Consider the following 22150-nt stretch of genomic DNA (forward strand, 5'->3'; position numbering starts at 1 on the left):
TTTAGTCTTATTCAAGAGTCCAGTTTAATTTTAATTTCAGTGAACAATGTTTTTCTGCATACCGACAGTAGTTTTAGCTTTAGTTTTATTAACTGTAATAATGAGACAGACAATTTAATATGTGTAGTGTGAACTGAATTAACAAACAGTAAATGTGTGTGCTTATGCTTTAAACAATATGATGAGTAAGCAGTCTGTGTCAGTTAAACGTAGTAAGAGTTAAATCGACTTAAATGTTAATCAGTGGTGAGACTGCAGATTTTCAACAGGACTAAAAAGATAAGCGATGTGGATTACTGGGTCTGGTATTGAGATGGAGCATGACAGGCGGAATTCTCCGGAGGCTCAACAGAGGGCCGGCAATGAAGACAGAGACTTGGAAAAGAGGCCAGAAGAAGACAAGTTGAAGCCCCTCTGGAGAACAAATGAAACCCTCAGGAGTCTTGAGAGCAGGCTGTCCATAAGAAGACAGAACAGGAGCAGGTAGCTGAATTTAAAGCAACTGATGGTGAAGCACAACAATCTGCTAGTTTTGAAAGTAGCAGCCATCTGGCTCAGACAACATGGGACCCTCTGGCTCAGCTTCTGGCTGCTCGTGTTCAGACTGTGCAGGACCCACTGAAGGCTCTGGTGACTGGGAATGTGCAGAATCCACTGAAGGTTCCTTCTAGGATCTATGCCCAATGAAGAGGATCGGCTCCCTGGCTCAAAGTACTATATCATCTCAAAAGAGCACTTTGCGCTTAGACTGTGGGATTACTTTTAGTTCCTAGGGCATTAAAAGTAGAATGGGAGGCAGAACCCTCAGCTTTCAGTTTGGATTCAGGAGAAAAACAGGTTTTCTACTTAGATTAAGCTTAAAACTTTCCTTTCTCATGAAGGTTGTAGTTGGGGCTGTATCAGGTGACCCTTCTTTAATTATGCCGCACTAGGCCTAGGCTCCTAGGGGCTTCCCATGATACATTGTGCCTTCCTTCTTCACTCACCTCTTTTCACTCACCATGTATTTATACACCACTTTGCATTTAATTATCATTAATTTCTGCCTCTCTTCCACAGTGAAGAGAAACAAAGAAAAAAAGAAAACAAGCCAAGTGTCACCTGTGGCCTGTGACTCAGTGTTTTGTGTGCTTTAGTTATATCCTTTAATTATTGTAATTCGTGGGTTTTGGTTCTGCTGTGTTATTTTTTTAGTCCTATGATTTTGGTTTCTGTCATTAGGCTGTCTCGTGTTCCTCGTCTTGTCACACTTGTCCTCGTGTTCCCTCTGTCTTCCCGGTCAGCCATGTCTCTCTGTCTCAGTGTCAAGTCCACATCTTTGTTATACCTCCTGTTTTATTTTGGCGGTCCCTTGTCTCATGTCAATGTATCTAGTTTTGCTTCCTTTGTCTCGTTATGGCTAATTAATCCCAGCTGTGTTTCCCTCCGTTTCCCATTCCCTGATCACTCTGGTGTGTATTTAAGCCCTGTGTTTTCTTTGCTTTGTGTCATGGCGTACCCTCACCATGCTGGTGGTTTCCTGTCTGTGTTCCTGACTAAATCTTAGTTCATGTTTCTTAGTATTTAGTTCTTGAGTCCAGTTTAATTTCTAGTTTTCAGGTTTGAGGTTTTACTTTTTTTGTTGTGAATGAAAGCTGCTATTAGAGTTTCACTCTTGACGTCTGAGAGTCCTGCATTTGCTGCCAGCCACACAGCACTCGCCTCGACAGTGAGCATTTATTTTGTCCTGTCTCCCCTGCCCTAGAGGAAATCCAAGACAAATGAAAACTTCTGACCACAATCGTGACATGTTTTTAATATGTCAAATTTCTGATCGAATAATCACATATCAAAAGATGCTATTAGAGCCCACACCTGAGCAGGGACAGCTTCCATCACAGCTCACAACATAATTTACATTAATTCGTTGTCTCGACACTGACCTGGCTCCGAGGCAGACTAACAACTGGAACTTTCCGTCCTTGCCGATGTTTCTGGAGGTGGAGTTGATCGCATTGAAGTAATGACAGAGTGGCTGACAGGTCATCTTCATGGCCTCAGTGGTCTCCTGAAGGTCTCCCACCTGGTCAGCTGACTCCATGTAGGCAACAGCCTTCTCTGCAGGGTTTTAGAGGAGCATCACACACCATATCAGCTTACTTAAAGCTCTCTGCTTCCTTACACTGTTGTGTAACAGCTCAACAAACTGAGAACACTAGGCTGAAGGCTATGTTACAAATTCATTTGAAAGCCCAGATTACACAAAAATAATTGTAAATGTTGTATAATCCTCTACAAACATGTATAAAAACCATGACACATGAATAAAAAGGTATTCCACATTTTTTCTTTAATCCAGTAAAACCAGTACACATTGTAACACAGTTTACTAGCCCTTGATTTTCTGCCATGGGCCAAACTGAACAGTTTTCCTCATCAGCAGCAGAGTGTGCCATCTCTTCACACTCACCCACAAAGTCCCACACAAACACAGTCTTCTGGAAGAGCCTGGCAGATTTGAAGCCATGATGGAAGAACTGTTCCAGAGCCGCGACCAAGCTATTCTCGCCGCACAGCAGAACAGTCAGACTGCCTCTCTGTGCAACACACATCAACACGTCAATGCACAAAAGCAAATGTTGATACAATATAAGAAGTTTGACATTTGGCAAGTGATGCTGTTACTTTGTTACTTAGTACACACATATCTGCTAGTTAGTTCTATATGGGCAGATGTACAGTGTAACGAAGCTTGCATGTGTGGGCAGGTAACTTGGCACTCCACCCAATCATCTAAGTGGCTTAACACTTTTTGCTATTTACGCTATTCCCATGAACGTTGGAGTACCTCTGAAATTCGATTCAACAATGTGCTGTGACAGACTGTCACTGAAGAGAAATTACTGCAGCCCTTGGCAGAGAAAGTGCCGTGGGAAACCTTTTAGTTTCCTTTTAGACTACACAACTTGAAAGATCATCACTCTTTCAGACTTTCTATGGTCAAAGCACAACTTTACTTATGGAAACATAATGAATGTACTCCCTGATGGAAAGTGCATTCATTCAATGCACACTACTCAGAATTCACAGACAGCATAGCAGTAGTTAAGCTATAAGGCACGTACTCATTAGAAAAGGATTTCAGAGTGCTGAAAGTCACTGACCTCTTTCTCTGGTTTGTGGAAGTGCTTGATTATGTTGTTCACTGCCTCTCCAATCCCCTCTTGGATTTGTGCTGAATTCAGCTCTAGAATGGGGAAAACATCTGCATCAGTACAGACTGCTATAGACCTCTGAACTCTGACAGCCTGAGGTAGCAACAGCTAATGTCTGTAGCTACCATCCTTCCTGGAAACGCTGCATTTTTGAGCTGCAATGGAAGTCTGAGCTTTAAACCACATTTTAAGAATTACCTATATAATTTAGTTCCTGGCAGCTTAATAAAGAGATTATCATTATTATTATAGAAGTTAATATGCCTTAAAGTTTCCAAAAAACTACTGCAGAAAGGGTTTTTAAAAAAGCATTTAATGGAAGCCTGGCAGTGTTATTTTGATGATATTATGAGATTCATTGCACATAAAAGCTCTAAAATAATTAAAACATCGATAGAGCCTTCTGAAAGTGTTTAGTGAGGTAGTGGATGACTGAGTAATTGCACACAGACCATCTTTTGTTCCTACTGTGGATGAAATCTATTTAAAATACTGCACTTCAAATATCAGAAAGTGTGGCAAAACCTGTCAGGAAATGAAAACATTTCATTCTCAGTATTAGAGATTTCCTGTTGTGTGAGAACGCTGACAGTTACTGACTGGTATCTCGTCCGGTGAGCGATGTGATGCTGATGCGTCTGCCCTGGGAAGGTGAACGCTGTAGCGGGGGTGTACGGCAGGCCCTTGCAGAATCATCCTCTCTGCTGGGCAACACTAATTCCCCGATTAGGACCCTTTCCAGGCTGCCGTCATCCACACCCTTACCGAGCCATCGACCGCATGGGAACCTGATGGACAACAAAGTGCTGAGGTTACACATCGACGCTCTACATCTGTTGGCATCTTTCTATTTGTTCTTCTTATTTTCAGTGGAGATATTTTATATTTGACTTGCTATCAACAAACACGCAGAATGGTTCCTACTAACTAGCACTTGGTGTGCATCAGAGGGTGATGTACTAAATGTGGTTCAGACACACAGGCAGGCGAAATCTACGCGTTTTTCATCCGTATATCGGTTTGTTCTTTCTCCACACGTCTCTGCTCTGATCTTCTCTCTTTGTCTTTTGTATGTTTTATATTTTGTATTTTTCAGTGTCTTGTTTCTTTTCTTGTCTGCTTTTTGACGTTATGAGAAACAAACAATTTATAGATTTAATATTTTCTCCGATTGGGTTATACAAACAAAATTTACCTCCAATATTGTCAGTGAGCCACACATTCCAGTTAATTTAACAAATGTCTCTATAATATAATATAATGCTGAATGAATATGCCTTTTTTAACTCACTAACAACAAAAAACACTTTATTAATTTTCATTTTAAATTCATCAAAACTGCCGAGAAACAGCAAACTATTAAAGTGCCCAGAGTGTGACACGCGTGCGCCAGCAGTTACACTCATGACAGGACGGTTATCGGCTGCTAGCTACACTCTTATTGGTCGTAATGTTGTCTGAGGTCTACAACAATCTAATTTGGCTGCACAGAAAAGCATGTGAGGGAAGTTTACTAAATGAGTAACAACAACAGAACAAAGACAGGTCCTCTACTCACCTGTAGGTGTGTCCTGTGATCTCATTCCGCACCATCACACAGTCCACCAACCATTTAGCCAGGAGGCCGGCATTATCGTGACCCAGCTGCACCGTGGTGAGCTTCCCCAGGTTCTGACACTGAACACAGAGAGCAACTAGTTAATCGATCCTACTCTCTTTCATTACTGTGCATGATATACTTGTCTGTCTCTGGTTAATTCAGTTATTTGGGCACAAACGTTTTATTTTTTATTTATTTTTTACATTTCCTTCAGCATATTTTCCTAATAGCTCCAGCAAAGACACACAGAGCACAACTTCAGTCAGCACTCACGTACGCAGCACATTCTGGCAGGGTAAAGGAGCAACTTTGAGCAAGTCAAACACAGAAAAGAAAAGCACGTATTTCAAAGGGATACGCATGATGGTGGGAGATGGAGCTGTAGAGCAAGGGCTTTGCCTAACCTTGAATATGGCAGAGATGTGCGTGTGAGGCCTGAAAGCAGACTGAGGGAGATGGAAACATACGTTAAGACACAAAGAATGGACAATAAAAACATCACTCATGCATGCAAACTAGGCTTGGCTCACAGAAATCCTACTTGTATGATTTGACACTGTAAAACAAAATTGATTTATTGGAGTGCACTGCATAGAAGTGCAGCTAGAGGGCAGTCTTCACATGACCTACATCATTTCATAATCGATCTTGCTTGATGGAAAATTTCTTGAGGTAAAAGGAGAATTGTTTAGGGCTTAGGATTTGACCGATCCTACAGTAGACTGCTGTGAATGTGATGGCAGATGCTGCTGAAATTCACCACAATTGGTTCACTTTTAGAACTAAAACAGCAGTTTTAAATGCTTCTTAGTCAGGATGGGCGATAAACTCGCGCAGGCAACTTTTTTGTGAATTCATACGTTTTGTTTGGAGCGAATATTTTACTTTCTTTTCTTGTTTGTTTCAGAGTTATTATAGCTACTTTTTGGATTATTCATTTATTTAAGATGCACCAAATCGCACAAAAGACTTAACGTTACATCAAAGATTTATTTTTATGTTAGCTGGAGGAGACATTTTTATTTTTAACTTACTTTGTGTTTCATTTTGTATTTGTTGTTTGGTCGGGTGTGTAAGACGGATAAACACTGGAACGACCTGTAAACACAGTTACAATGGGGAAAAGAAGCCAGTTTCTTTGTTTCCCTCCCTCCATTGTGGGTTTTTAAAATGTAAATAATGTAATAAAGTTTTTGTTTTGTTTTTTAACATAGGCTGCTGCTTTTCTTTCTTTCTGTTATGAGTTTGAGGAAATGAATGGCTGAATTTGGGCGCACAGTGCCGTTAAAACAGTGTTATTATTTTTTTCCATTGGCTCCTTCTACTAGGTTCAACCAAAATTATTAGCAAACTTACTCATGGGCGAATAAATGAATGGCTCTTGTAAAAATGATCGGCGAAAGGCTCGGCCTATCGTCGATGGTCGATGCATTCATCCACTCGCCCAACCTTAGTTCTTAAAACTGCAAAACTCGTGCAATATGGACACAGAGCAGGAGAAATTCTCCAGAAGTTATGGGAACTAACTCTCGAAAAAATCTTCCTCCAGTCCAATATTGCCTATTCAAGAAATGCTGAAGCCACGGCAAGAAGCATTTTACATATCACTTCATGTTTTGGAGCCTTCTCCCGAGACTTCTGGGATGAAGTATTCTCTTTACAGTACCTTTACGAAACACTGATTTTTGATTACTGTGGCTTTAAATAAGCTGGAGTGCACCATGTGATGTTTGACAAACAGTGACAAGGAGTGAAACATAGAAAACACAAACTTAATGCCTGCACACAACATCAGAGTGGCTGACAGCATGATCAACTTGTGGGAGGTCAAAGGTCACAGTACTCACATCAAAGGTCATTTCTAATACATTCTTGGGGATCTGCATGATGCCCGAGTCTCCCAGTTCCCCTGAGACACACACCCAGGGGTTGGATGTGGTCATAGCGTTGCTCAGCTTCTTGATGGGGATGATGACGACTCGGTATGGGATCACTGCCAAAAGCAAAGACAAAAAAAGCCTCACAAATTATACTAATTGCAGTCAGCTATTGATCCGTAGCTCTATGAATAAAGTAACTGACATTTTTACTGTAAGGCTTCAGTAGGTGGTGCAGGAGGGCTGAAGAGCTTTCCAGGAGTTTGATGTTATGTCATGCCATTATAAACAACACGACCTCATTATAAACAACAACATGACCTCTTTTCATAGAAATGCTGCTGACACACAATTTCAGTTCCAATATACGTTTATATGTGTGAGTGTATATACACAGTTCATAAAAATACACATTGATATGTGACATATTTAACAGCATAATTTCACTATATGCTGTTTCCAATCACCTAAAGCTTCTCGTCTTAAAACGTTTCTTTTGTTCAAGAAAAGCATTGCTGTGGGTGGCCAGAGGTCTGAGGTTATGTGTAGCTGATGGAAAACTCACTGATGGTGGTGAAGACACTGGTAAAGCAGAAGTAGTCAACAGCATTGAGAGAGAGCAAATGGAAGAGGAACTGCTCCTTCTCCTCCTCACAGCGCAGGAAGGCGTAACGTTTGTACAGCTTCCTGTGGCAGTCAGTCAAGTCAGGTTCAGATACAGCAAAGTACATCACATCTCTCCTCATCAACATCCACTGTCAAAAGTCGTTTTAGTTTGACAGTTTTTGCACCCTTAATAACTAAACAACAAAATAAAACGTTATCTTTCTAGACTAACAATTAGAGAGCCCTACCATGAAACTAGCAATGAACTGAAACGCTTTTGTTTTGTTTGAAGGGGCAAAATGGAGGAGTGCAGGGAAGCTTACAGTTATACTTCACTCAGAAATGGATGTGTGGAAGTCAAGTGGGAATGTCATTCGGCCAGATGGACCTTTTACCTTCTGTAAATGAATACAGCAGAAAAATACTCCCGGTGCTGCACCCTTGTGGCTCAGGGTGCTCACTGCTGCCCCCTGTGGCATGATCAAGCCACACAAAAAAGAGCCACTTTGTCCCACATCATATAAAACGGAGGGTTTTCTACAACTTTGTGTCATGTGTTTTAACTGTATGCAAAGCCTAACTGTGAAAACGACTGCAAAATGTATGTTTAATAAAGCACAACATGTAAATATGAAGGTGGGATTCAGTCACCAAAATGCTTACTTGGTTAAGGCTTGTCGCGACAGCAACTGTTTGAGATGCTGAGAGAGCAGCTTCTTTTCCAGGGACAGGCGAATCCAGGCTCTGGCTCGGCCAACGTCCGTCTTGATCTCTGACATACTCTGGATATGCCTGGGACAGACGGAGAAGAAGAATAACGCCGTGGTTTTAAGATGAAGGAAAAGTTATTTACTTTAACTTCACTTACAGATTTTATACATTTTCACAGATGCACCAACACGGACATACAAACTACTTGTTTACAGTACGTGCAGCGAGTATACTGTATATAATATAATGTTTAATACTAACAGGAACACCTAAACAGTGTTATTCTAGTCTACCTGTTGTAGAAGAGGCTTGGACAGTGCAAAGGATTTATGACAACAAGATCATACCTCATATCCTGAATGAGAGACACACGCAGAGAAGGCATCGCTATGGAACTATCAGACTTCCTCCTCTCAAGAAAGCGAGGCGCTACAAGGAGAGATGAATTTTTTGTTGATGCTTTAACATGTGACTGAGGCTTTCGACTGCGTGTGTGTACGTGTATGTTACCTGGTGAGTCAGCCTGCTGCGCCAGCATCTCCTCCCGGGCCTGATAGTGCAGCAGGTGAGACCACAGAGCAGACTTCCCCTGAAACATCACGATTAGCATGTGAGAGAGCAGAGGACAGAAATGACACACATAACAGCAGTTATTGCACCGATGGATGAGGCATCACATTATACACAGACACAGAGGGAGGAACCTCAACATCCAATGTCTATAGCGTGTTGAAGAAACCTAACATTTGTGCAGCACTGTATATATCTTTATTTCAGTGTGTGTGTGTGCTGACCTGTTTGACCTGCAGCCCGTGGCTCCAGATTCTCTCTAGCAGGTCACACAGACTGGCGATCAGAGTGTTCTCCTCTAATCCAGTGATGCTGGCCTCGCCATGACCCAGCTCCACAGCCTCGCGGCCCATCTTCTCCACCAGCATACGCTTGGTCTACACACCCACATACAATTAGAGGAATCACTGTGATATATTATGAACATGTGACTTTGAGATACTTAAAATCTAGGGCATATGACACATCCATGTAACCTACCCTCCAGTTATATTAAAAACCACTGCATTCTGTGGATGGACGTGCCTCTTCATCATTTCTTATGATGGCTAAATGGCCAAACTGGAGTAGAAGAGCCTTGCTTTGTATTGTGGAGAATTTGTATCATAGTTGAGGAACTTTTTATGTGTATGGGTTAGAGATGGCACGATACCACTTTTTTATGTCCGATACCGATATCATAAATTTGGATATCGGCCGATACCGATATGAATCCGATATAGTGTATTTTTTAATCAATAAAACTGTTTTTTTAATATCTTGCTGCATTTTGTATAAGTTCATACTCAAAAACAAACAAACACTAAAGCTATTCTGTTATACCTGTATGCAAAAAATACACTGCACCCAAAATATTTCATAGTTCAGCAACACTGATCAATCTAATAAACTTAAACCTGCTCCATCCTCCCTATTCTGGTATTTTAAAGAGTAAGCAACCTAACTAATAGGGTTATAAAACTCCCAGCAAAAAAAGAAATAAATAGGGAACCACCCACCCTCCACCTCATGATGCTTAATCGACGTACCGGTAATCAACTTTAATTTGATGCAGTGTGAAAAAAATGCACAGAAATCAATTAATTTTGAAGAATAATTAAATAGATTCAACATCTTTCTTCAACAGAATTGCAGACTGCACAGATGGTTCCTTCCCAAAGGAAAAAGTACTATAGCTTACTAGGGTATATTAGACTTAATAGTTACTATATACAGTAATGGACTTCTATACATTTTACATCAGATTAAAACTTTGGTTGTAAGATTCAGATAATTATTTATTAAAAGCTCGACATTTTAAATGAGAATAAGAAAGAAAAGTATGTCTTTGTGCCCCCTTTTCCCTGTTCATGCCCTATCGGCCCCCCTGGCTAAACTTTGCTAGATCCGCCCCTGCACAGTTACCAGCCGTCAGCTGCGTAGAAAAAGATCCTGGTGTAGAAAGTTATATTAAATACATTCTAACAACAGCTTATCAAGCTTAAACGTGCTGCTGTTGTTCAGCTGCTGGTTTCTTCTTTCTGGCGCAAAGTGGGCGATAAACAAACAAGAGAGAAGGAGTTGCGACAGAAAAGCCGATCAGCTGATCATTGATCAGTTTCATGATTGAAGTAGCAACAGGAGAGGGAGGGAGAGAGGCAGTCGCTCCATATATCGGTTGTTAAGCTTAACGCTGGAATGCTTTACAAACATTCAGAGATGAACTTACACACTTGCTTTACTTCTCTCTGGGGTAACTTTCTCGGAGATGAAATGCTGGTTTGGTAGCGAGGCTCCAAATGCTCAACCAGACAACAGGTCTCACAGGCCACAGCCGCTCTATCACGTGAGCACACTGCTCCGACGTGCTACGGTTATGAGCCAAGTTATGCCATGTTGCAAGTTTTGTGAGGTGCTTTTTTGATATTTAATGGATCGATTACATTTTTTATTTCTCTCCGATATCCGATCCAGTAATTTAGGTCAGTATCGGACCGATACCGATACGTAATATCGGATCGGTCCATCTCTAGTATGGATTTGGAGGTACTCTATGCGACACACTGCAGTTCATTGTTGAACATTACGGGAGTCATTTTGATAGAACGTAATAATGTGGTAATTTCACAGTTATTACCACTCATTCACCATGGTAGTTTCTGTGTTATAAACAGGAAACAGAGCTGCAAAATGCAAAACTGCCCGTTTCTATTTAATAACATTAATAACCAGGTAAAAACCCTTGAAAACAAACTTAGAGAATAGTAATGACTACCAGGAAACGCCTGTGGCAGTTTATGTATAATAAGCAGCAATTTAATACTATGGTCATGATAGCTGATTAAAACAAGCATCAGAAAATCTGTAATGAACTGGAAACACTTATGCAAAATGTCAATAATTACGTTTAAAAGAGTAACCCTTTAACTGAGAAGTATAAACTGTATATATATTTACAGTTTTCAGTAATAACTTCTGTAAATGAAGGACAGCGAATGAGTGCATGCAAGAATCAAGAATCATGGGTCATTTCTAAGTGCAGCAGCATTGCTGGGGTTCTGTTTCACCTTCATGCGACACTCCTTGAGCAAGCCTTCCACAAACTTCCAGTTGGTCTGGGCGATCACGGCAGGCGACAGGTCGGAGAGTTTAGGCTGTCGCAGATTCTTCCCGAGGCTGCGGGCCTCCTGCATGTACTTCTGAAGTGCAGACGAAGATATTTAGTGAGATTTAAATAACAGGCACTGAAAGTGTCATTCTTTTGGATGAATGTTTGCAGTTAACACATATTAGAGGTTGAAGTAAGCATCTCACAAATACATGCCTTCCTTATACACTGTTAATAACCTGTTCTAGTAGTTCTGTGACTGTTAATGGTGATTTTGTTCATGTGAGACACTTCGAGGAACTTAAGTGAGTTAAGTTAAAGGGTGTGACACAGGAGGCGAGTAAAAATCGGAGGAATCCTTAAAGAAAGGGTGTGTTGGCAGGAAGTATCACTCAGTCTGGAGCATGGCATACCAAATTCAAAATGTTTCCTATAATGAGCTCTGAGTGCTTCGCAGAAATGAGAAATCCATGCTCTTACATCACTGTTCTCGCAAACAGAAGATTTCCCACTGCTGCTGTTTCACATTTAAAGTGTTCAAAACAGAACATGACATGGAAATAGCTGGAAATACTGTCAATGATGTATTTGATGTCTTTTTTTTTTTCAAATTAAAGGTTCAGTGTCTAAAATTTGAACCACTAGATGTCAGAAGATTGCAGTTAAATGAATTCTGTTTTTTTTTTTTACCATCCCAGTTTAAGAGGAAAATTCTAGCTATGGTGTCTGCTGTAGGACAAACAACTCAGGCTGCTGTAGTGAACGTAGGGTGTCACTCTGCTGTTTCCCTCAGCTGTCAATACGCCTGCATGTGTATTTACTCTGAAGGAGGCTGTACAACTTTGTGGAAGAGTCCGATATGTGTTGATGAGTCAGTGCAGCTCAAGTCTGTCTGTTGACAGCGATACTGAGGCAGGTTTTGAAGATATCATAAATGTTTCTGTTGCTAAGTGCTGCTGTTTTTGCCATTGTTAGCTGCTGTTAGATGGCATCAGTGAAACTGATGGGACTTTTTATGACACTGAAGCCTAACATTGGTGTACTGGCATAATGGCTGTCAACTGTCTGGATATGGGATGGTCACATTTCATCATCTACTCACAATGACAAATTGCAACAATATGAAGAAAAAACAAGCTTGTTTATGCACGTTTTTGTGTTATTGCCTGGACTTCAGTTCAGGAGACGAGGCTTCAGGTAAGACAGAAGAGGATGACATACATACATACATACATACATACATACATACATACATGAAACGATAACACGCATTTAGGTAAATCTCGACCGCTGTGTTCAAGACGGGAGGGCAACATGGTGATTTCCATAATTCGGTGCCAGGTCCAATATATTTTTGATGGATTCACTCACAAGTTTATGAGAATGTAAATTTGTTGAAATACACAATCACATATGAGTGCAACTTTTTTTCCTCCTAAAGGACCTAAAAAATTACTTGCGGTACCTTAAAAGTGAATCTCTGGATTTTTGACTGCTGCACATTCAAAACAAAGAATTGGAAGATATGCCCAAGGCCTTTGCTAACTGTGCAGCTCACCAAGCCTAAACACCCCTCAGATATGCAAAAAGATGTTATTTTTCTTGTTTTATTCTTGTTTTCCTTTAGAATTTTATATTTTTTACTATTCAGCAAGGAATTGTGCCTTAGAGAATGTGGGAACCTCGGAAAAGTAGGTGGAAGTGAGGGTGGAGGCTATGAGAGGGAATCCAAAACACAAGCATCTCCTGCACATACCAGGCAGGAAGCAGAAGCAGATTTTTTAGGTGGTTTGACAGGAGGAGGGGATGCATTGTCCCACTCCCAAAATGCCATGGAATTCTGTAGGACCAGGCAGCCCTCCACCTGCTCGAGGAGGAAGAGCGGTACAACCCGACCCCAGACGGACCGGAACAGGACACACAGCCAGATAGAAGACGACAGAGGCAAAAGAATGGAAAATAAGAAGACAGTGAAGGTAGCATGTGCATAAACATAACATAAACCAAACAAAGAAAGCTCAAACAGAAGGAAACATAAATGTAGTTACATAACAGAACAAAACAATAAGCAGAAAATAAAGATGAGAGAGTTAGAGAACAGTGGAGAACAGGGAGCAGTCAGAAGGATGGTTTTTCACCTCTTTCAGGTCATTATCAAGGGTTAGATGTTCCGTTTGTTGTCTGTGGCGATCTTTTCTGCGCTGAGCTGTTGTTGCCTTGTGACACCACCTGCAGAGCAAACACGCTGTGAATATACTGTGTAACCTTTAACAGCGTGGCAGTCTGTGCTTCTTTCAGATTTGTCAACATTTTTGAAGTTTTGTTTGTTATGTATCACTGATTATGGAATGCCACACGAATAAAATGGAGAAAAGGAAATAGGGTCTGAGCGCATCTAGCTGGGCTTTCAGGTATATGTGTGTAACCTGATCTAACCAATCTCTGTTGAACCTACATTCAAACTGTACTGGAGTATTCTGACAAAGACAGCCTGAAGGTTCTGCTGTCGTCTGTGAAATCTGTCCACAGTGGAGGCTGACTTACTTGTTATTGCTTGGTCCTGTGTTGAGCACTTCGGTCTGCAGTTTGGGGAAGAACCCCTGCTCGTACTTCCCCTGACCGATCTTCATGTCCAGCAGGTGTGGGTGGATGGCCGTGTGGTCAATCTTCATCAGCCGCTGCTCAATGGCCTGAGCTAAACAAAAGACGGTACAGATTCAGACAACGCCGTAAGGATCATCATGGCGTTTGGAGAATTCCAGTAGGTGTCACATTACTGAAGGTAATTTCAGATTTAAACGCTGCAGGCATGCATATGGATTTATGTGTCTACTGATTCCACCATGTAGATCGCATCTTATCTGAACACACACACACACACACACACACACACACACACACACACACACACACACACACACACACACACACACACGGGAAAAAAACTGCAATTAAGATGTAATATATTGAGTGATATGTCGCGGTCCTTCACAGATAAGTTTTGCTGCAAAGAGTGACTCGGCTTCCTGTTTGTTCTATTCTTGGTGTCACTTCTAGGCTGTACTTCAAAACAGGCTGTTTATATATTAAATCACAGCATGATGTATGATGTTGTGGTTCATTCTCTCTAGAGACCTGGTCTGACTGACTCTTCCTTGTTGATCCTTCTAAAGATTAAACATCATCAACAGCAGCGATCGCAAACACACTCCATCTTCATCTGTCATGTGGTTATACTGCGTTTGTCTCTGACTGAAGTCCTCAGAGAGCAGGTGGCGTGTTCTCTGAGTGGAGGCACTGGAGGGAGGCAGGCAGAGGAAAGGCCTGTCCATTGTCTGCATAATTAAGTATGCAGACCATTGCAAATGAAGTCACCCTTGGCAACTACAGTTCACATGGATTAGTGCATGGAAGTCGGAATCACTGAACACACTGAGCCACGGCAGCTCACTCGTACAAACGGCGTTATCTTGAGCTGACATGTGAAGAGTTATAAGCCACTGTTGTCGATCTCAGCAATGATCATGAGAACTGGCAGGAAACCAGAAGAACACCAACACTGTCAGAACATTGTGCTCCCTGCTTTTTTTCTAATTCTTGTGTCATGTCCTGCATTTTTAGCATGCTACCAAGGCACCAGCCCACACTTCATCCAAGGGGATTATTTCTAGAAGCAACAACTGGTCTGATAGAGACTACTCCTTATTGTCTTCTAAATGTTGCGAAATTCCAGACAAGGCCAGGTTATTATTCTTTGCAATTGTTAATAATGAGTTTATATGTTTTAAATGGTCATAAAGGGGGAGAAACTTTGCCTCAAGACAGTTTTTTAAACAGGTGCCTGATAGGATTCAAAAAGCTACTACGGACAAAGGCAGAGGTAATGCACTTTAAAACTGTCTGACAACGACGAATAGACAACAGATTAATGGGTAACTTAGCAAAGAACCTATTTTAATTTGTGTCTTTAGGACTTTGATACCATTAGCCTTTGCAAAAAGCCATAATTTATTTTTCATTTCTATAGTTGAATCACAGTTTGACAGGCATTACATCGTCTTTTGCAGCATCAAAAAGATCCCAAAGAGCTGTTAGTTGTGTTTTTAAAAAAACTAGAGTGGGGGACAAAAGGACTAAAAATAATCTACAGCAGATGAATAGTATCTCAAAATTATATCCTAAAGAAACTGGAAGAAATCCAGCAAAGACCTGCCCTTCAGTTAATCCATGCACTGTCTCAGTGGAAGAATATTTGTTAGGAAGCCATTCTGAAGTATGGAAACAGGAAGAAAATGTTACGCTTTGCCAAACTACGCTGTGGTTGCGGTTCTGTCATGGTGCAGGGCTGCATTTCAGCCAGTGATCTTATCTAAACAATGATCTTATCTAAACAAATGGAATTATGAAAGTGACAAAGTACAGTCAAACTTTTATCCACCACACAATCTGGACAGTGTTTAACAGACAACAACTTCATTTTTCAGCATGACAACAATCACAGACCTCAGCATTACTGAAGCAGTATGGCATTATGTTGACAGAGAAGTAACAACAGGCACACAACATCCAAAGAAGAGCTGTAGCATGTCCTTCAAGGAGTCTAGATAACTATTCCTGAAGAATATTCAAAGAAATTCCAAAAAAAGCTGTGATGAAGAATAAAGATTGGCTTTCAAACTTGATAAGAGTTGTACAAACATCTTCCATCTATGTTTGTACATGGTTTACATGGTAACTGCTACTTTGCATCAATCACTGACCTAATTCCCATTTCATAAGCAAAATATAAAGAAATGTATCAACATTTTTGCATAATCTCTGAGCAAACATTACTTACATATACCAACTCTTCCACTGAAAGCAGGCACTGAAAAAGACTTATTTCACTTCAGTGAGAAAGTTAATTAGCCTGGAATATTTTCATTTTCACAACACATGCTTCTCAAACCAACAATCTGAACCATGTTCACACAGAAATAAATCTCTCACACACACACGTCCCCATCTGAGCTTACCAGACTCTTTGAGGATGGAGCACCTCTGGTAGCAGGACGACCGGAGACTGGGAGCACGGATATTATAGAGGCGTGCCTTGTCAATACGGGTGTCAAAGACATGGAGCATAGGCTCCTTCTCCTCCCACTGAGACATGATCTTGTTGTCGATGAAGGTGGCAAACATCTGTGTCTCGATGAAGTGAGACAGAAAGGGAAGGTAGGGCTCTGGCTGGTCTGACAGGAATGAAGCCTATTCACAAGAGCACATGTATTTTCAGTACTGTGCAGTTCAATGTCATTTATATAGCATCTTTAGTAACTTTAGATTTTAAGGTAAAGACAGCACAATATTATAGAAAAACCTCAACTATAAAACAATCCCCTACGGCAAGCACAGGGAGAAAGAACCCACTTTTTGATTTTTTTGTAATAAACAAAGCTAGCCTTAAACAACAAATGCCAGGATGTCTTGGAAAATGTAAATATAGAATTTTAACAGAAAGGAAAACAACACAATGAAATAAATAAGTCTAATCAGCACTAAACATTGACTGAAAATATGCAGACTGATTCTTCAGTTTAAAATACTGTCCATTCTTACATAAAATACTTTAATAGGAAACAGTAACAGGAACTAACAGGTTTCACAAATAAACAGAACAAAGAAAATAGAGTCCAAATAGACTACGCTATCATTTCTTCCAATTATGGATGATCTCCAGCTAATTCATAATAAATCCGCTGGCTTTTCTTATGATCCACTGTCCTTCCCTTAGATATTGCCCTTCTTTCCATTTGTTCTTTTGCTTTTTAAATCACTACCAAGTGAGATGAACTACAACTTATTTTGAAACTGTTTCCTCCTGTTTATGTCATTTTAGGGAGGTAAGCTGCTGTTTTTTCAGTTATTTCTTGGTTATATTGTGGTTTGTTTGTTATTTTGGCCTCATGTTCTTTTGATATCATTGTGTACTTCTGTCTAATAATAACTAAAACATCTTGGGACTTGGAAAAAAAGGATGCCTTTTTATTTTGAGTCCCATGATTCACTAACAAAGGCAAACTGGTAAGAAGAAAAATGTCTCTTTTACAAATACCATGAAAACTTTGAGTACAACACTTATTTTCCAATAAGGTACGACCTTTTTACAAACATATTTCTGACTGAGGCACAACAGGAAAGAAAACCTTGATCACCTTGTCAAAGTTGTGCATCTGCTCCCTGTTGGTGAGCCAGGACTCCAGATCAGGAGCGCTCTGGATAACAAATGATTCATAGTCTGCAAACATGGTAGTGAAGCGGCTGGCAAACACCTCCCTCAGCTGAACGTTCAGTTTGGCGTTCCTTAGCTCCTCTTCTTCACCTCCTGTTTGGTTTCCTCCGTCGGTGGGCTGACCTTTGACTCCAGCCCTCAGGGCTTCCACACGTGCCACAGTCACCCCAGTGCGTTTAGTCAGTGCCTGCAGTCTCTCCAGCGTAGCATTTCCCTGCAGCAGCTCCAGCACCACTAACTCCTCTCCTGCCAGATTGCCATTACGTCCATCGTCCTCTAGCTGTCGAAGGGTGGCGGATTTGCGCTCCCTTCCTGGGGTGGACGAGGTGCTGCCAGGACTGGAGCGGGTCCGGGGCGGGGCGCCAGTGTTGGCAGAGATGCCAAAGCTTAATAACACCTCAGTGAGCTCCTGGATGAATTCGGTCTTGTTTGGGAACTGAGGGAAGTCCTCTGGAAGCTCGATGGAGTGGTTGTCAATATCCACAAAACACAGGTTGGCCTGTGAGAGGAAAACACGTTTTTATTAGGCTCTGAAATACACTCTAATGGTGCATGTTTCAGTTCTGTGATGTGCATTTCTGTTGGCACAACAAGTGAATTCAAATGTGTTCATCACAGACATTGGATCGATGTGTCTTCTGTGCACTGTAGACAGGAGAAACAGCTGGTGGAGGCAGGATTAGCAAAGACAGATCATTTTTAGGAGGTATGATGGGGGTTGGGATATGGAGTGTCGAGAATATAGGCCAATGGAATAACAGCATATATTCAGACACCAATCCAAATGTGATAGAATGGAATTTGCATCACGCCTCATGGGGGATTAAAGCAAAACCTCTGTCTTAAAGAAACACTAAACATGTAGAAATGAGCTTTTACATATCGCAGAATACAGACTGCTAAAGGACCTCCCAATTTAAAACGTTTTACAGGAACTATAAAAATTTTGCCAAACAGACAGACGTGCACCACAGCTGGGGGAATTTCTTAGTTGTTAATTGATTGAATGTCCACATACAGGAATGTCCAAGTGCAATTCATGTTTGCTGAATTCTAAATGTAGTAAATCTCACTGAGCAAAGCAAAAGAAGGTTTGGGTGAGAATATTGAATGAGTGTAAAAACAGATATCGAAATTAGGTGAGATGTACGTGGAGTTCTGTGAGATAGCAGTAAGGCACGTGAGCCCATGAGACTTTAAGCACACAGACACAATCAAAAAACCAACTTGTTGAATTAAGTATACAGAAACGTTAGTTTGGCTCTGGCCTCTCATAGCTATACTTGCAGGCAGAGAAAGGTACAGTGTAACAGAGCCAAACATCTCTCATGCTCACGTTTTTAATAAACAGGGTTAGGAAAAGACAAACTCTGGCTACACTTTCCTCCCTCTCATCATCTACTCTTTGTGTGGCTTTTCATTTCTAGGTCACATCCACTTCAAAGGCAAACACAGGGACAAACTGTGTTCGTGCAGGGGCTCCTGTGAGGGGATGAGGAGGAGGTGAGGGGAGTTAGAAGGGAGCTGTGGGTGATGCACAGAGGCATCCTGCACTGAATTGGATAATTAACACCCATATGTAAAGTCCCAGATTAACGACCCAGGGTGATGATGGGGCTGTGAGCAAAGCCAGAGGCCTGAAAGAATCGATTTTCTGCTTTGTTAGAGCCTTATCTTGCCTTAACACATAAACACAGACACACACAGTAACTGTAACCCACCCAGCACTGGACTATACAATGGTTAAAATCCAGGACACATTCACCTCCTCACTGTCTGACTGAGGCTGAAAAGTGACAAAGCAATAAAAGACTACTCCTGTCTGGCTCTGCCTTGAGGTGAATTTAACGATAACAAGGAAACTGACTGTTTTTCATTTAATTATTTCATATCAGTTTATTTATATGTCTATAGCACTTCGCTCTCGCTCTGCAGGCCTACTTGTTGTTCCTAGAGTATTTAAAGTAGAATGGGAGGCAGAGCCTTCAGTTTTCAGGCCCCTCTTCTGTGGAACCAGCTTCCAGTTTGGATTCAGGAGACAGAAACTATCTCTACTTTTAAGATTAGGCTTCAAACTTTCCTTTTTGCTAAAGCATATAGTTAGGGCTGGACCAGGTGACCCTGAATCCTCCCTTAGTTATGCTGCAATAGACGTAGGCTGCCGGGGGATTCCCATGATGCATTGAGTTTTTCCTTTCCAGTCACCTTTCTCACTCACTGTGTTAATAGACCTCTCTGCATTGAATCATATCTGTTATTAACCTCTGTCTCTCTTCCACAGCATGTCTTTATCCTGTCTTCCTTCTCTCACCCCAACCAATCACAGCAGATGGCCCCGCCCCTCCCTGAGCCTGGTTCTGCCGGAGGTTTCTTCCTGTTAAAAGGGAGTTCTTCCTTCCCACTGTCGCCAAAGTGCTTGCTCATAGGGGGTCATATGATTGTTGGGTTTTTCTCTGTATCTATGAAGCGCCTTGAGGCGACTTTTGTTGTGATTTGGAGCTATATAAATAAAATTGAATTGAATTGAATATAGTGCAGGGGATGATATAGTTAAAAAAACATCACCTCATCCAATAAAGAAGAACAGCATTGTAGCATTATAAAGCATTAAAACTGCATGTTAGGCTTTTATAAACGTAAAACTACAATAAATACAAAGATAAAGATAGCAGATCCAGAACAATGACAACATAAAGACTGTATTTCATTCAGCTGAGCTGGCTGCTGTGTCCTTATAGAGACTTGAACAAACGGAACCATTATTAATAAAGTTTGATTCAGTTTTTTTTCTGGTTTAATAAGTAAAATGTGTGCCATGCTCATTTGAATGTGCAAGTGTGTTTGTTTTGTGTGTGTGTGTGTGTGTGGTTAGACTTAAAGGAGGTTACTTACACACCTGAACAGAAACTAGAAGATGTGAAATTATAAATTAAGTTCTATGTTATTACAATTTCCTGTTACAAGCTTTTCAGTTTGGGTGCTCCGAAAAGGAACATTTTTTATAAAAATACAGATGACATCCTGATCTGGTGTAAATGCAAAAATCCTAGGTGACATCTTTCTGGAGTTTCGTGTTCACAAGAGTTTCAGAAAACCTGACCTCTGACCTCTTAGGTGGGACATAACAAAGTACTTCGTTACTGTATTTATGTAGAAATTTCAGGTATCTGTATTTTTCTTCTGACAACTTTTACTCCCTACATTTTAAACATGTCTGTTACTCTAGGTTTATTTAAAGAGAATAAAGTTTTTTTTTAACCCTTTAAGACCTACCATAGAACCAAGTCCGCCAGAGCTTACTTTATATTTTTACATGTTGTGGAGCCATTTTTGGGAGCATTTCAAGTTGCTATACATCAATACAACTGTTATAGCCCATATTTTAATAATATGTATGCATTAAGTCCATAGTAACTACATAAATTGCAAAGAAGTGCAATAAACTACAAAAAAATTGAAAATCGTTTTTGTTTTTTTACATATATTTCTACTTAGAGAAATTTAAGAGGTTTATCCCTCAAAACTTTAAATACAAAAAAGTTGCAAAAAATGGTTTACAACAACAGGAAATTTTTTTTGAGTGTCTTCATAGTTTTATTTTTGAGATACAGCAATTTTTATACACTGCAGGAAAAACGAAAAACAATCCTATGATGCAAATTTGCAAAGAAAACAGCAGGTGCATCAAAATAAACTATTTTCAGCAGTGCAATTTGAGTTCTGAGCATCACAGAAACTATTCAGAAAAGTATAGAGTCAAACATACACCAGTATAGGCTTTTAAGGCCTACAAGTAAAAAAACGACATTTTCCGCAAAATGACGTCACTTCCGGTTTCGGGCAGGTAATGGCGGACATGCGATCGTTCGCGTTGACGTCTTTTTCAATGTGGGAAGTGTTACGAACAGCTGATCGGATCAGCAAAGTGTGTTTCTGGAATATTATGTTTTTGTTCCTGCAAGCGCTTTTTATGCAATATTTGCAAAGCTATATGTGGAAGGAAACCGTGAACTAGGACAAGCTGATGGCATAAGATTTAAGTACAACTCCTCCGGTTTCATATGCAAAAAAAATTATTGCGCTAGCTTACACGGTTCCACTTCTACAGGGATTTAAAAATAATTACGCAAAACGGAGCGTGCCCGCTCTGACCGGCTTTAACGGGTTAAGGGGCATCCAATGTCTGCACAAACATCATTAAACACAGAGAAAGAGTGAGAGACAACTTCAGTCAGAAATAAAGAAAGATGAGAAAGACAGGACAGGAGAGGAAGAAGAGAGGTTGGATTTAAAGGTAAGGATGGCTCAGTAACTGACAAATTTAAGACATTGTGTCTTATAGCTTGTGAAACATCTGCTTACATCTTGCTGAAATCAGTTTTGTAAATCCACACAGAGCAGCAGACCAGCTAACCACAGCCTGCACACAAAGGAAATCTACTGAAACTCACATTAGAAATTACTGTGAGCTGTGATTCTTTTCCCTGTGCTGAGCCACAGCACATGCTGTATCTCACTTTGACCCCTGACAGTACTCATGTGTGAAGTCATCCTCTTGATTCAGTAATTTGACTTTTACCGGAGTATTTTTACAAGTATCTGCACTTCTACTTAAATACAGAACGTCTGTACTTTTTCACCCAGAGGTCAGATTTAAACTAGTCCCAAATTTCTAGGAGATGCACCTGTGACATAACTATGAAAATCCTTCATTCTCGAGTTGCGTTCACAAAC

At 40.7% G+C, this 22150-nt stretch overlaps 1 protein-coding gene across 7 annotated transcripts in view; it reads right to left on the reverse strand.

Annotated features, from left to right (window-relative positions):
• The window catches only part of LOC146370015 (DENN domain-containing protein 5B-like), a 72550-nt gene that overhangs the window by 3618 nt on the left and 46782 nt on the right, over positions 1 to 22150 (reverse strand). For 2 of the 7 annotated variants that reach the window (XM_084909482.1, XM_084909480.1), the window contains 18 exons: positions 17340 to 17915; positions 16161 to 16392; positions 13690 to 13840; positions 13284 to 13374; positions 12902 to 13009; positions 11105 to 11236; positions 8783 to 8935; positions 8499 to 8577; positions 8336 to 8417; positions 7941 to 8069; positions 7237 to 7358; positions 6642 to 6787; positions 5199 to 5240; positions 4753 to 4871; positions 3795 to 3982; positions 3144 to 3226; positions 2450 to 2576; positions 1923 to 2097 (listed from right to left, as the gene is read on the reverse strand). In XM_084909482.1, the coding sequence (XP_084765608.1) occupies positions 1923 to 2097; positions 2450 to 2576; positions 3144 to 3226; positions 3795 to 3982; positions 4753 to 4871; positions 5199 to 5240; positions 6642 to 6787; positions 7237 to 7358; positions 7941 to 8069; positions 8336 to 8417; positions 8499 to 8577; positions 8783 to 8935; positions 11105 to 11236; positions 12902 to 13009; positions 13284 to 13374; positions 13690 to 13840; positions 16161 to 16392; positions 17340 to 17915 (2735 nt within the window). The remainder of the gene's footprint in view (positions 1 to 1922; positions 2098 to 2449; positions 2577 to 3143; positions 3227 to 3794; positions 3983 to 4752; positions 4872 to 5198; positions 5241 to 6641; positions 6788 to 7236; positions 7359 to 7940; positions 8070 to 8335; positions 8418 to 8498; positions 8578 to 8782; positions 8936 to 11104; positions 11237 to 12901; positions 13010 to 13283; positions 13375 to 13689; positions 13841 to 16160; positions 16393 to 17339; positions 17916 to 22150) is intronic. The other 5 variants (XM_084909486.1, XM_084909485.1, XM_084909484.1 and 2 more) reach the window with 4 other exon arrangements.

Source organism: Perissodus microlepis, chromosome 17 (genome assembly GCF_051167445.1).
Source record: "Perissodus microlepis isolate ML-2025 ecotype Zambia chromosome 17, ASM5116744v1, whole genome shotgun sequence".
Classification (NCBI taxonomy): Eukaryota; Metazoa; Chordata; class Actinopteri; order Cichliformes; family Cichlidae; genus Perissodus; species Perissodus microlepis.